The sequence below is a fragment of the Cervus elaphus genome, chromosome 21, assembly GCF_910594005.1.
Source record: "Cervus elaphus chromosome 21, mCerEla1.1, whole genome shotgun sequence".
NCBI classification, from domain to species: Eukaryota; Metazoa; Chordata; class Mammalia; order Artiodactyla; family Cervidae; genus Cervus; species Cervus elaphus.
In genome coordinates, this window is record NC_057835.1 from 14,145,156 (window position 1) to 14,159,437 (window position 14,282).

The 14,282-nt window shown below is 40.6% G+C and overlaps 1 protein-coding gene across 2 annotated transcripts; it reads left to right on the forward strand.

Moving 5' to 3' along the window:
- Nucleotides 1-5,076: 5,076 nt before the first annotated feature.
- LOC122679569 (nucleophosmin-like) lies at nucleotides 5,077-5,833 on the forward strand. Of its 2 annotated transcripts, XM_043880385.1 has the most exons (2): nucleotides 5,077-5,640; nucleotides 5,729-5,833. In XM_043880385.1, exons 1-2 carry the CDS (start codon nucleotides 5,077-5,079, stop codon nucleotides 5,831-5,833), a joined length of 669 nt encoding a protein of 222 aa, XP_043736320.1. The 2 variants fall into 2 exon arrangements, with proteins under 2 accessions (XP_043736320.1, XP_043736319.1); XM_043880384.1 differs by having other exon boundaries at nucleotides 5,077-5,760.
- The last annotated feature ends 8,449 nt before the right edge of the window (nucleotides 5,834-14,282 follow it).

Consider the following 14,282-nt stretch of genomic DNA (forward strand, 5'->3'; position numbering starts at 1 on the left):
GATAAATCAGAGAGAAAACAGAGCTAAAGGTAATTTTGTCATGTTATTCTGAACTCAGTAAAAGAGTGGGTGAATGTTAGTCTCTTAGTCATGTCTGACTCTTTGCAACCCCATGAACTGTAGCCCACTAGGCTCCTCTGCCCATGAAATTTTCCAAGCAACAATACTGGAATGGGTAGCCATTCCCTTCTCCAGGGGATCCTCCAAAGGTAATTTTGCCCTTGTTATTTTGAACTCAATAAACGAAGTGCTTTAAAAATAGAGTCAGTCATTAACTCTACAAAAGGATGCCCTTGACACTTTCCATGGGAGCGCCTCCTTGTCATTCAGCTCTTAGTTCAAATGCCATCTCTCCAGAGAGGCCTTCTCTGACCCCCACTAGCCACCCCAATCTCACCGCACTCTCTTACTTCTTTACATTTTGTTCCTTCACAGCTATTTATACCCATCTGAAATTCTCTTATTTATCTGGTTATCTGCTTATGCATTTTCTACTACCCACCAACCACTCCATGAGAATACAAGTTGCATGAAAGCAAGATCATATCTGAATCTCCAAAGACCTAGACTTCTGTTCAAAGCCCAAGTTGGTAGGGGACAGGGCGCATGTTGGAATCAGGCCTCCTGTGTCCTGTGCTTCCCTGTGGTCAAGGCTCTCCATCATCTTCTTTCCACAACACAGTTTTGAATTCAATCTCAAAGAATCATCTCTACCAAGGGGTCCACTTCTGGCAAAGAGACTGTGGTGCAAGCCTTTCTGGGGTCTATGTCTCTGGATGTTGTTAATGAACTGCAAGTGGTGGGACAGTACTGCCTGGTGGAAGGTCTGGAGCTGTCCTTTCCCTTATTAAAGACTGGCCTCTGTCCCCACTAACACCTCCATGATGATGGGCTGGAAAAGCTGGAGGGAGAATTTTTTTTAAGTCATAAGACTGATAAGAATGACCTCACAAAGTGAAAACTGGAGACGACACATCCCCCTGAACATGGACTGCCTGCTCTGAGTTATTTAAAGTCTCTTTCCTAAAAGGTACCAGTTCTTACTGTCTGATGATCTCAGAGGCTTGCATCCTTCCCTTCGCCCCCCTGCCAGCCCCAAACCAGCCACTGAAATGTAATAAATAGGTTCCAAGCTCATCCTCTGCTGAGTCATCTGGAGCTGGGAACCTCATGCATCTCAGGGCCTTGTCCGAGATCGAATTCCTCTTTACAAACAGTTCCCTGAATATGAACAGACACATGGTTCATGAATGATCCATCACTCGGGCAGCTTCTTAGAGACCACTGCTTCTGATGAGAATGGTTCACATTTTCTAAATAAACCATCAAAGTGAAAGTGTTAGTCACTCAGTCACGTCTGACTCTTTGTGACCCCATGGACTGTAGCCCACCAGACTCCTCTGTCCATGGAATTCTCCAGACAAGAATACTAGAATAGGTAGCCGGAGATCTTCCCAACCCAGGGATTGTACCCAGGTCTCCTGCATTGCACACAGATTCTTTGCCATCTGAGCCACCAGGGAAATAATTCATGCCAGCACCCTAACTCAGCTGTTAAAAAAAATAATAAAATCCCCCAAGTATGGTTTAGGAACCAGCAGCATTTATTCAAGCAGGGTAAATAAGCTACTGGCTGCTCTCTTTAAATAGATGAACAGAATTTCAGAATTGGTAAGAATTTTGGAAACTATCTCAGCCCAACACCTCCCAATGTATGTTATACTAAACCCCAGAACTGCAGGACATTATTATGTGGGGAAGGGAGGCTTGGGAATAAAATAAATATAGAGAATGCTGTGTTTCATGAAGTTCAACAGGTTTCCTTGTGTAAGAACTTATAGTCTCTAAGGTATACTGGGAAACTTTAATTGGGAAAAAATATAAGATACCACATATTCTTCTCTTATTATCCATGGGACCCTTTGTCATGGGACATCTTGTTGGATCAGTGTTATATGGAATACTAATTTGGAAAATGCTAGTCTGGTCTTACTTTTTATAAGTAAGTCACTTTGGTCAGGGAATAGTTTTATGTGTGTGGTGTACAAAATTTTCCAGATGTTCCTTTCATTGAAATTTTATGGAAACCTAAATTAGAAGAGGTGAATAGCTGAACACTAGGTAGTTTAGTGGAATGTACTTGGATTAACATCCTGGCATACCCAGCTGTGAGATGTGTGGTCTGAGGAGAGTTGTGTTATACCTGTGAGAAGGCTCAGGTCAACCCAGAGCAAGATGTGAGCAGCCAGTGTCTCCTGCTGGGGAGGGACTGCAGTGCTGGGGTTGTTCTTGTTCAGACGCCAAGTCGTGTTTGACTATGACCCCATGAACACCAGGCTGTCCTTCACCATCTCCCGGAGTTTGCTAAACTCATGTCCATTGAGTTGGTGATACCATCCAACTATCTCATCTCCTGTCATCCCCTTCTCCCGCCTTCAATCTTTCCCAGCATGAGGGTCTTTTCCAATGAGTCAGCTCTTCGCATCAGGTGGCCAAAGTATTGGAGCTTCAGCTTCAGCATCAGTCCTTCCAATGAATATTCAGGGTTGATTTCCTTTAGGATTGACTGGTTTGATCTCCTTGCTGACCAAGGGACTCTCAAGAGTCTTCTCCAGCACCACAGTTTGGAGACCATCCATCAGACTTAAGCCCTGCAGCACATCCAAAGCTAGAATCCACTGCCATCTGCCCACGTCCTTTCCAGGTATCTGATTCTCTTGGTCAAAAGTTTATAACCACTTGATTTTTTTCTGGAAAAACTCCATGTTCCTCTTTATGTCAAATAGATTACAGCTGTGGCTATCAATTCAACAACAATTTGTTAGAAACCTCCTAAGAGCAAGCACTGTGCTAGAAACTGGCAATGCAAATATAAACAGACTAGATAGAAATTAAGGTCACCATTCTGGGCTTTTATCACTTGCATTCATATAGAGTCTCTCACCCTGATTCTAGCTTGCATCCCAAGTCCCTCCTTCTGCCTGCCTTCCAGGGAAAAGAGAGTACCTGTCATGATACCATCCTTTGGGGACTTCCCTGGTGGCCCAGTGACTGAGTCTCTGCCTAGCAGTGCAGGGGATACAGGTTCAATCCCTGGTCAGGGAGCTTTGGCTTGCTGCCAAAAAAAAAAAAAAAAAACTTTAAACAATATTATAACAAATTCAATGAAAACTTTAAAAATGGTCCACATAAAAAAAAAATCTTAAAAAAAAAATGATACTGTCCTTTAGAACTTTGCTCTCCAGCGGTATGTTCATCCATCATGACATCCTTTGAGCATGTGCATAATGCCAGGTGTTCTGAAAGTTACCGAAAGGACATGGATGAGAAAGATACAGGCCCTGCCTTCAAGGAAATCATCACTGAGCAAACCGCCATGGCCAACCTCTAGGTAGATAATAGAATACGCTTCTGAATCTTGCAAAAAAGAAAGCAGAGGCATCCATTTAGAACTGAAAGTTAGAAATTTTGCTCTACCTTGACCAACTGGGATTCTCCAAAAAAGCCCACTAGCATTTCTATTCCTTAGTTGCCACCTGTTCAGGAATGATCTACCTGATCTCTTGTCCCAGGTTTTAATTAAACAAAGAATATTTACATAACATATAACAGGATGTAAGTGTTTTTAACATGCATTTTTAACCTTCACAATAACCTGGTGAAATAGGTATTTATCACTAACATTATAACATCAGTGGTAGTTGTTATTGTATTGTCTTAGCATCTGTATCATAAGCAATAGAACTGTTAGTATAACAGGAGTGATCGTATATCTGACAGGCCCAGAACAGAGCTATATGTGCTTGTATTCTCATACGATTATTAAAAGTAATCACTTGGAAGCTCAAAACTATCCAGGTTTGGTGATGACACATTGTATGATCCCTCAGTCATTAGCCCAGATTCAAATAAGGCTCAGAGAGGCCACAAGGGATATTCAAGATCACACAGCTGATGAATGGACAAGCTCTGATATGAACAGAGGTCCTCTCATTCTAAATGCCATTTATTCTCAATCATCACAAGCAGGACCAATTGCTTTGTGAGAAATAAAGAAGCCCACAAATAGGGAGGTGCTTTATAAACTATGAGATGACGTACACTGCTTGGACAATGTGCAGTTACTAATAATCCATCATCTATCAGTCCTTCCCAAGAGCACATATCAGGAGGAGTCAATCATAGAAGCAGCCCAGAGGAGGCTGAGAAGCCACAGTGGATGTGACCAAGAGGGAAGAAACTCTGCTCACACATCGGCAAAGAAAAATCCCTTCAACAAAGTAAAGCCATGAAACAGGCTGAATGACACAGTGTCTGATGCTGAGAAGGGGAAAGAAGAAAGAAGGACCAGTGTTTTTCCTGGTGAGACACATGATACCTCTGTTCATGGGATGAAGTGGAACGTGGCATCTGGTGAGAGGAGGGGAAGGAAACATGGCATTTGTCCCAAAGAGAGATGAACCCACGCCAAGGACAACAACTGCCTCTCCAGGTGGAAGAAGTGTCACCTTACGAGTGTTAATTACCTCCCAGGCTGAGCAGAGTCCTGTCACAGCGAGGAGAGAGAGGAAAGCTGGTTGGTGGTCATTGCTTTTTTCAATCCTAACAGACATTCTGTAGCTCTTCATTTTTCCCCAGTTCTATTGAGAAATAATTGACACAACATTACTGGGAAAGTTTCAGATGCACAGCACAATGGTTTGATTCACATAGATTGTAAAATGATTACCGAGATAAGTTTCGTTAACATCCATCATCTCATAGAGATACAATGAAAGAAAAAAAAATAAAACTTGACTATTTCTTGCAATTAAAATTAGGCAAATCAATTATGATGTAAGCAATGTTAATATTTGGCAAGGTTTACCTGCTTAAAGTTACAATGATAATAACATGTGAAAAATATTAACTAAATTCTCATCGGTTCATACGGTTCTGTCAAATAAAGTATTTCTAGTCCTTTAAAAGGGCTTCCGCTTTCCCTGGTGTGACCCTGTCCTGCTCGGTTGCTCATTTAAACAGTAGTCATTTAATTCCATCCGGATTCTCTCCCACATAAGTGCATGCCGCCAACCCATGGAGGATTCAATGGACATGGATATGAGCCCCTCGAGGCCCCAAAACTATCTTTTTGGTTGTGAACTAAAGGCTGACAGAGATTATCCCTTCAAGGTGGATAATGATGAAAATAAGCACCAGTTTTCTTTAAGAATGGTCAGTTTAGGGGCTGGAGCAAAGGATGAATCACACATTGTTGAAGCAGAGGCGATGGATTATGAAGACGGTCCAATTAAAGTAACACTGGCAACTTTGAAAATGTCTGTACAGCCAACGGTTTCTCTTGGGGGCTTTGAAATTACACCACCTGTGGTCTTGCGGTTGAAGTGTGGTTCAGGGCCTGTGCATATCAGAGAACAGCACTTAGTAGTTGTGGAGAAAGATGCAGGGTCAGAAGATGAAGAGGAGGAGGATGTGAAACTCCTAAGTATATCTGGAAATCGTTCTGCCCCTGGAAGAGGTAGCAAGTTTCCCCAGAAAAAAGTAAAGCTTGCTGCTGCTGCTGAAGATGATGATTATGATGATGAAGATGATGACAATTTTGATGAGGAAGTCGAAGAAAACACTCCAGTAAAGAAATCTGTACGAGATACTCCAGCCAAAAACGCACAAAAATCAAACCAGAATGAAAAAGACTCAAAACTGTCAACACCAATATTAAAAGGTCAAGAATCCTTCAAAAAACAGGAAAAAAACACCTAAGACACCAAAAGAACCTAGCTCTGTAGAAGATATTAAAGCAAAAATACAAGCAAGCCTAGAAAAAGCACATTGAACAATCCTGGGAGCTACTGGTAAATTAAGCCCAAAGATGGGGAGAGGAAAAGGAGAGACGCAAGTGGTCCAAACTGAGTATCATCAACAGTCCCAACTGAAGTCTTCTATTTTAATCTCAATCCCCTTTCCTGATGGGCCACCCACCCATGCCTCCTTCCAGGCTGGAAGCAATCAATTGATCTCTTAAAACACTTTGACTGCTGTGATTCAGTGAACCTTATACTTTGCTTTCTATTTGTGCAATTACCTCACCTCTGACTATGTATTTCCCTAGCTGCTCAATAAATATTTGAATCAAAAAAAGGCGGGGGGGGGGCTTCCTTGGTGGCTCAGCAGTAAAGAATCCACCTGCCAATGCAGGAGATGCGGGTTTGATCCCTGAGTTGGAAAGATTTCCTGGAGGAGAAAAGGCAACCCACTTCAATAATACACTTGCCTGAGAAATCCCACGGACAGAGGAGCCTGTCGGGCAACAGTCCATGGGCTCACAAAGAGAGGGACTCGACTTAGCACCCGAACAATGACAGCAGTCTTTTTAAAATATTCTCATTGTGATGAGAACTCTTGGGATCTACTCTTTCAACAGCTTTCTTAAGTAACATACAGCCATGCTAACTGTAGCCATCATGCTGTATATTATACCGTTAGTACTTATTTGTCTTGTAACTGGATGTAGCTTTTCATTTGAAGTTGAGGTAGGAAAAAGAAAGCTAAGTATGACTGAGCACTTGCTTTAAGCCAGGCATGCTCACTTGACAAATACTTTCAGAGCTCCTCATGTGTTTCTAGACACAGATTTAGGCATGTTATTGTGCAAAATAGATAAAGAGCTCTGCCCGCAAAGGAGCTTCAATTATGGGGCGGAGGCACACAATTTACAATAAATGCAATAAATCAGTACTTTCTGTGTCTTATTCACCTTTGTTACTTCATTATTCTGCATAATGCCTGAAGTACAAGTAAGATGAACACAAGGATGAATGAATGATTAAAATCTAGACAGGTAAGAATTTGGCCCTACAGTTTCCTGAGGGAACATTCTGGAAAGAAAAAAATAATTTGAGCAAAAATTAGGCATCTTGTTATTCTACTTCAACAGGAAGGGTAGCAGATTTCCGTGGACATGCATTTGCATATCTTTTTCTTAAATAGGCTGTCCAGTTTACATACATTTGTATGTTCCATTCAAAGAAACTTACTGTCAGTATGTAAATTACTCAGCATATTAAATTCTCCTTTTCTTCTTATCATTTTTTCTCATTTTTGCTGTTTCCTCTTCATACTTAAATATGCATATTTTGAGCAAATTTCCTCCACATTTCTATAGTGCCTTTCAATGGCATATATTATTTTAAATAAAATTATATAATTATATATGCATTTTGTGTATATGTATAATATACATTCTGAGCTTTCATATTTTGTTTATTTTGGGGGGCTGCTCCCTATAGCATGTGGAATCTTAGTTCCTGGATCAGGGATTGAACTCATACCCTCAGCAGTGAAAGAGTGGAGTCTTAACCACTGGACCATCAGGGAATTCCCTTGAACTTTTATTAATCAAGGAAGCCACATTCCTACAATTTAGTATTAAAATACTTAATTTTGTATCCACCTCTCTTTCAAACACCAAGCTTTATATACTGAGAACCCCGAGACAAGATTTCCTGACCCAGCTCTGCCACTGACCAGCTGTGTAACCAAACAGAAGTAACCACATCCCTATGAATCTCTACTTCTTCAGTCAAATGGAAAGGCTGGCATTCTTAGACACACAAGACACACATCCTAGGGTCAATCCATCTTCAGATTCATCTCACATGATGCTGCTTGAGTGTGGGATTCCAAATTGCCTGTGGTAACCTAACATTCATGTGTTAATTGTTTTGATACATCCTCTAGAGGACTGTGAGGGTAATAAACTAAGAATATTACTTTAGACATAATGTTGGTGGGCAATGCATGTCACTGAAACCGAAAGAATAACTGGTAGTCAAGACCACTCCCATAGGGTAAAGGTTGCTCCATAAAAAGAGACCACTGAGTCCAGGGACGCTTGCTTCTTGGAAGAAAAGCTATGACCAACCTAGACAGTATATTAAAAAGCAGAGACATTCCTTTGCCATTAAAAGTCCATCTAGTCAAGGCTATGGTTTTTCCAGTAATCATGTATGGATGTGAGAGTTGGACTATAAAGAAAGCTGAACGCAGAAGAATTGATGCTTTTGAACTGTGGTGTTGGAGAAGACTCTTGAGAGTCCCTTGGACTGCAAGGAGATCCAACCAGTCCATCCTAAAGGAGATCAGTCCTGGGTGTTCATTGGAAGGACTGATGTTGAAGCTGAAACTCCAATACTTTGGCCACCTGATGCAAAGAGCTGACTCATCTGAAAAGACCCTGATGCTGGAAAAGATTGAGGGCAGGAGGAGAAGGGGATGACAGAGGATGGGATGGTTGGGTGGCATCACCGACTCAATGGACTTGAGTTTGTGTAAACTCTGGAAGTTGGTGATGGACAGGGAGGCCTGGTGTGTAGCAGTCCATGGGGTCACAGAGTCTGACACGACTGAACTGAACTGAATTATGAGGAAATTCTAACTCTTCTGCCTCGAGTAGCATCTGACCTACTCCCTCCTCCAGCTCATACACTCAAGTCCTTTTTAGACCACCTAAGAGAAATCCTGACTAATAAAAGTTTCTTCATTTAGTTACACACTGCTTCTAATCACTGTTGTAATACCTGCCACTACTCCTTCCACGGCACACTGCTTGTTTGAGAGCCGAAGACATCACATCATAGGAACCAGACCACCTGGATTCAGATCCTGAGTCTGCCAGGTGACCTGGGGCACATAGTGATCTGGGACATTGATGTAACCCATCTGAATGCCTCCATTTTAAAATGGGGACAATAACAGAACCTATTTCCTAGGGTTACTGTGAGGATTAAACGAGTCAAACTATGCTAAGTCCTTAAAATAGTTTCTGGAACATTCTGGAGCATTAATTACGAAAAAAAATCATTCAAAGTCAGAGAGCTGGGCAGTTTGTGACCTCAGACAGATCATATAACATCTCCAAGCCCCAATTGTTTCATCTATAAAACAGGAAAATTAAATCTATAAAGCAGTAAAAAATTAATGTGAAAATACACATAAAGTAGGGTTGGGCGCTTAGAAGGTACTCACATTTAAAAGCTACTACATTTTAATTTTCCCTCTAGTTTTAAAGTTTTCTTTTTTGTTAATTCTCTACGAAAAAAATGTTGCCTCCATTGAGCCACAGAAACTGTGCTTTCAATGAATTACATCATTTCAATGAATTTCATTTTTAGTGGCATAGACAGATAGTACTTACCAGCCCTTGATTCCGGACTAACTTCTGATTCTTCTTCTTTGTTTTTTACATTTCTTTTGTAGCTTCTCAAGAGAAAAACAGCAATTTAATTTTATTTAGTTCCAGCCTTTCAAAGTGTGCAGGACTCAGGGTGAGTGAAGTGATTTTCATTCTCATCTGATACAACGGAGATTATTAAATGCATGTAAGGCTTTAACTGTTTCCTTCAGTTTTTCTTTCACTGAAGATTTCCTCAGAGCTCCTATCCACCAGGGCTGACACTGAAGGTCGTGAGATAATTATGACCCTCATGTGAGGCAGACAACTTGTACCCTGAATTGTAGTCTTCTGATCTGTAAGTCAGGGGTAATAGTAGCTACCTCAGAGTGTATGATGAAGATTAAACGTGATAATGTGCTGAGGGTGCTTAGCATAATGCTTGACCCAATGTTTGGAATTATTTTGGTGATGATGATGAAGGTGATGATAATGGTGATGATGGACTTTGCCTGATATCCATAACCACCAAAGGCAAAGGCTTCTTTTGCCCTGTAGGCATCCCACAAGCATCTTTCTACAATTCTCCATTTTAAAATCCTGCGTGTTAGGGTGTAAAGTCTGACTCCTACTGAAAAGTGAGAAAATCCCTCATTATAAGTTTCACAACTGAAAGTTAAAAACAACCTTGCCAGTAGGACACAGAAAGGCTCCACAGAGACTCCCATACCCTCTGTTCCCAGAATAGAAACTCCATCCAGGTTGGAGGGCTGGCCCCAGGTCAGCAGTCAAGCAGGGTGCGTAGTGGCTGTGTTACCAAGTCCAAGTTTGCTCTACTTGCCACACAACAGGACAATGAACCTGAGAGACGAGGAGCTGAAGCAAGGAATAGGACTTTATTCAGAAAGCCTTCTGACCAAGAAGATGGCAGACTAATATCTCAAAATAACCATCTTACCTGGGTCTGGATGCCAGGTTCTTTTGTAAATCAGAGCTAGAGGGTGGTGAGGAAACAAAGTAAAAGGCCATCTAATCTTACAAATGTCTCCCAGAATGGCAAGCCTCAGACAGGGGTATGTGTTCATTTCTTCCTTCTTGCCATCTACAGGGTTCTGAACAAAGGCACTCTGATAGTTAGGCAGAGGGGCAGTCTTCTCTGAGGCCAGCCATTATGTATGATTATAATAACAAAAGCAACAGAAAGCAAGCCAAAGAAACAGTTCCAACATGGAGTCAGAGTTGATTTCTCCTTGCAACAGCTGCACTGGTTTTCTGTGTATGTGCGTGTTCAGTTGTGTCTGACTCTTTGCAACCCCATGGACTGTCCCACCAGACTCCTCAGTCCATGGGGTTTTCCAGGTAAGAATACTGGACTGGGTTACCATTTCCTTCTCCAGGGGATCTTCCCTTCTCAAGGATTGAACCCTCATCTCTTTCATCTCCTGCATTGGCAGGTGGGTTCTCCTCCAGCTAAGCCAAGCTTGTTAAAAAAAAAAAGTAAATAAGCTAAAATAGTAGGTGATCCTTTGGTTTTTTCTTGCAAAAAAAAAATTGTTTTAGTCCAAATAATAAGAGTCAGTAGCCAGCTCTAATCTTTCCTAGTTTTAAATGAACAGTCATGAAAAGCAAATACTGTATCACATTGAACTTGAATTTTGAGTTCAGTATATATCTCACATACTTCTTCATTTCATGTGCAATGCAGCAATGCATGATTTCACTGTGATCTGAATGTTTACTAACTTTGAGTCTGAAGTCTAGTATCTTTTAATCTGCTATTTTTATATCAAACATAATTAAGGATCAAATAAAACAAATCACTTACGGAAGCCTTGTTCTCTCTCTGCTCTTTTTCCTGTCTCCTCTCATTTCCAAGATATTCTTTGTCAGTTTGTACTAAAATGCTTGTCTCAAAGGCTGTCTGCATAATTCAAATGAAGTAAATTGCAGACAGGTTTTTACCAATTAGCTAGTTACCTGAACTTCCTCAACTCTTGGCTTCTTAATCTGTAAAATGGGTATAATTAGAACTACTCAATTCCCAGGCCCTGATAAGGAATCAGAGATGTGATATAAATGTAATTTGTATAACATACACGTGTAAGCCAATGCTCTGAATTGTCTTGGGATAAATACCTAGAAGCTATATTTTTGGTACAAAGGACATGTATATGATTACGATTTTTGATATACACTAGCAAATTATTTTCCAAAAACCTTGAGGTAAGTATAAGACTATATTAGAATGTCTGTTTTTTCTTCCAAATCAATGCCAAATTTTATTAAATAATTTCAGCAATTAGCATGTTGTGTGGTTTAATCAAGCATGATTGATAAAAACCAATATCCATAGTCCAAACTACCAGTGGAAAGTCATCTCACATGAATAATGGTTCTATTATCAGGGATGGAGAAACAAGACTCCTTCACAGAATAGATCGATTATGTCTAGCTGAGTTTGCCCTCAGCAAATAAGAGAGAAATCTGTATTAGTCCATGTACATTGTACCAACAAATGTCAAGATTTGAACTGCCCCAGGCAAAACGTCTCTGCCCACCCACCAAGGAGAGCTGATTCTTTGAAAATTAGCTCATCAGAATCTTACTAAAATGGATATAGAGGCAGTTCATATGCTGTGAAGACCAGTCTAAAGGCCAGATCTACCATTAAACTTCTAGAAACCTTTAAGAAGTTTGCTTAACTTATCTGGAACTCAAGAGTCCAACTAAATAATCTCCCAGCCCTTCCAGATTCTGACAATATCTAAATCTATAGTTTAAGTTTTAATTATTCTCCTAAGAGTACTAAACTCTAGGTCATATCTCACATAGGATTGTAATTCATTCAACCCAATAGTCTGTCTGAAGCAGGTACCAAAAGATGCTTTTAGGATGCTTTATACATTTATTCCTTTATATATTATTTATTCTCCTCAAAAAATTTTCAGTAATAATAAATAAACATGTTGGAAATTAGGCAAATTAGAATAAAAAACAAGAGCTGAGGATAGAGCAGGTAGAAAAAAAGATACTTAGCCTAAAGATAACCACTACAGTAGAATGCTCAATTTAGCTAAGAGCTTCCTGGCAAAGTAAGGCAGAAAGAGCAATGCAATCAACTTCAATAGATCTATGTCTCAAAATATGACCAGAGGAGTCATAACTATACATTAGAAAAGAAATGTGATTCTAGCTTTACTCCTTTGCACTGGACATTTACATTTATTTCTTCAGTTCAGTTCAGTGTCACTCAGTCGTATCCGACTCTTTGCGACCCCATGAACCACAGCACGCCAGGCCTCCCTATCCATCACCAACTCCCGGAGTCCACCCAAACCCATGTCCATTGAGTCAGTGATGCCATCCAACGATCTCATCCTCTGTCATCCCCTTCTTCTCCTGTCCTCAATCTTTCCCAGCATCAGGGTCTTTTCCAATGAGTTAGCTCTTCACATGAGGTGGCCAAAGTATTGGAGTTTCAGCTTCAACATCAGTCTTACCAATGAACACCCAGGACTGATCTCCTTTAGGATGGACTGATTGGATCTCCTTGCAGTCCAATGGGCTCACAAGAGTCTTCTCCAACACCACAGTTCAAAAGCATCAATTCTTCTGCGTTCAGCCTTCTTTATAGTCCAACTCTCATATCCATACCTGACCACTGGAAAAACCATAGCCTTGACTAGACGGACCTTTGTTGACAAAGTAATGTCTCTGCTTTTTAATATACTGTCTAGGTTGGTCATAACTTTCCTTTCAAGGAGTAAACATCTTTTAATTTCATGGCTGCAATCACCATCTGCAGTGGTTTTCGAGCCCAGAAAAATAAAGTCAGCCACGGTTTCCACTGTTTCCCCATCTATCTGCCATGAAGGGATGAGACCAGATGCCATGATCTTAGATTTCTGAATGTTGAGCTTTAAGCCAACTTTTTCACACTCCTCTTTCACTTTCATCAAGAGGCTCTTTAGTTCTTCTTCACTTTCTGCCATAAGGGTGGTTTCATCTGAACATCTGAGGTTTTAATATTTCTCCCAGCAATCTTGATTCCAGCTTGTGCTTCTTCCAGCCCAGTGTTTCTCTTGATGTACTCTGCATATAAGTTAAATAAGCAGGGTGACAATATACAGCCTTGACATACTCCTTTTCCTATTTGGAACCAGTCTGTTGTTCCATGTCCAGTTCTAACTGTTGCTTATTGACCTGCACACAGATTTCTCAAGAGGCAGGTCAGGTGGTCTGGTATTCCCATCTCTTGAAGAATTTTTCACAGTTTGTGGTGATCCACACAGTCAAAGGCTTTGGCATAGTCAATAAAGCAGAAGTAGATGTTTTTCTGGAACTCTCTGGCTTTTTCGATGATCCAGCGGATGTTGGCAATTTGATCTCTGGTTCCTCTGCCTTTTCTAAAACCAGCTTGAACATCTGGAAGTTCACGGTTCAAGTATTGCTGAAGCCTGATGTTGAGAATTTTCAACATCACTTTACTAGTGTGTGAGATGAGTGCAATTGTGTGGTAGTTTGAGCATTCTTTGGCATTGCCTTTCTTTGGGATTGGAATGAAAACTGACCTTTTCCAGTCCTGTGGCCACTGCTGAGTTTTCCAAATTTGCTGGCATATTGAGTGCAGCACTTTCACAGCATCATCTTTCAGGATTTGAAATAGCTCAACTGGAATTCCATCACCTCCACTAGCTTTGCTTGTAGTGATGCTTCCTAAGGCCCACTTGACTTCACATTCCAGGATGTCTGGCTCTGGGTGAGTGATCACACCATCATGATTATCTGGGCCATGAAGATCTTTTTTGTACAGTTCTTCTGTGTATTCTTTCCACCTCCTCTTAATATCTTCTGCTTCTATTAGGTCCCTACCATTTCTGTCCTTTATTGAGCCCATCTTTGCATGACACGTTCCCTTGGTATCTCTAATTTTCTTTTTGCATCATTGGAAACACACACACACAAATCTTGATATTATATCAAATACTTTTAAGTTTTAGGATTTCCTTCAAATGTCCCTGATTGCTTGATTACCCAAAATATTATAAATGTGGTAAATGGCACTATCAAAACTTTAATAGCTTTTTATGTTCTTAACGTATGTCACCTTTTA

Coding starts and splice junctions, on each gene's coding strand:
- LOC122679569 (XM_043880384.1), top strand. CDS start 5,077: ATGGAGGATTCAATGGACATGGATATGAGCCCCTCGAGGCCCCAAAAC.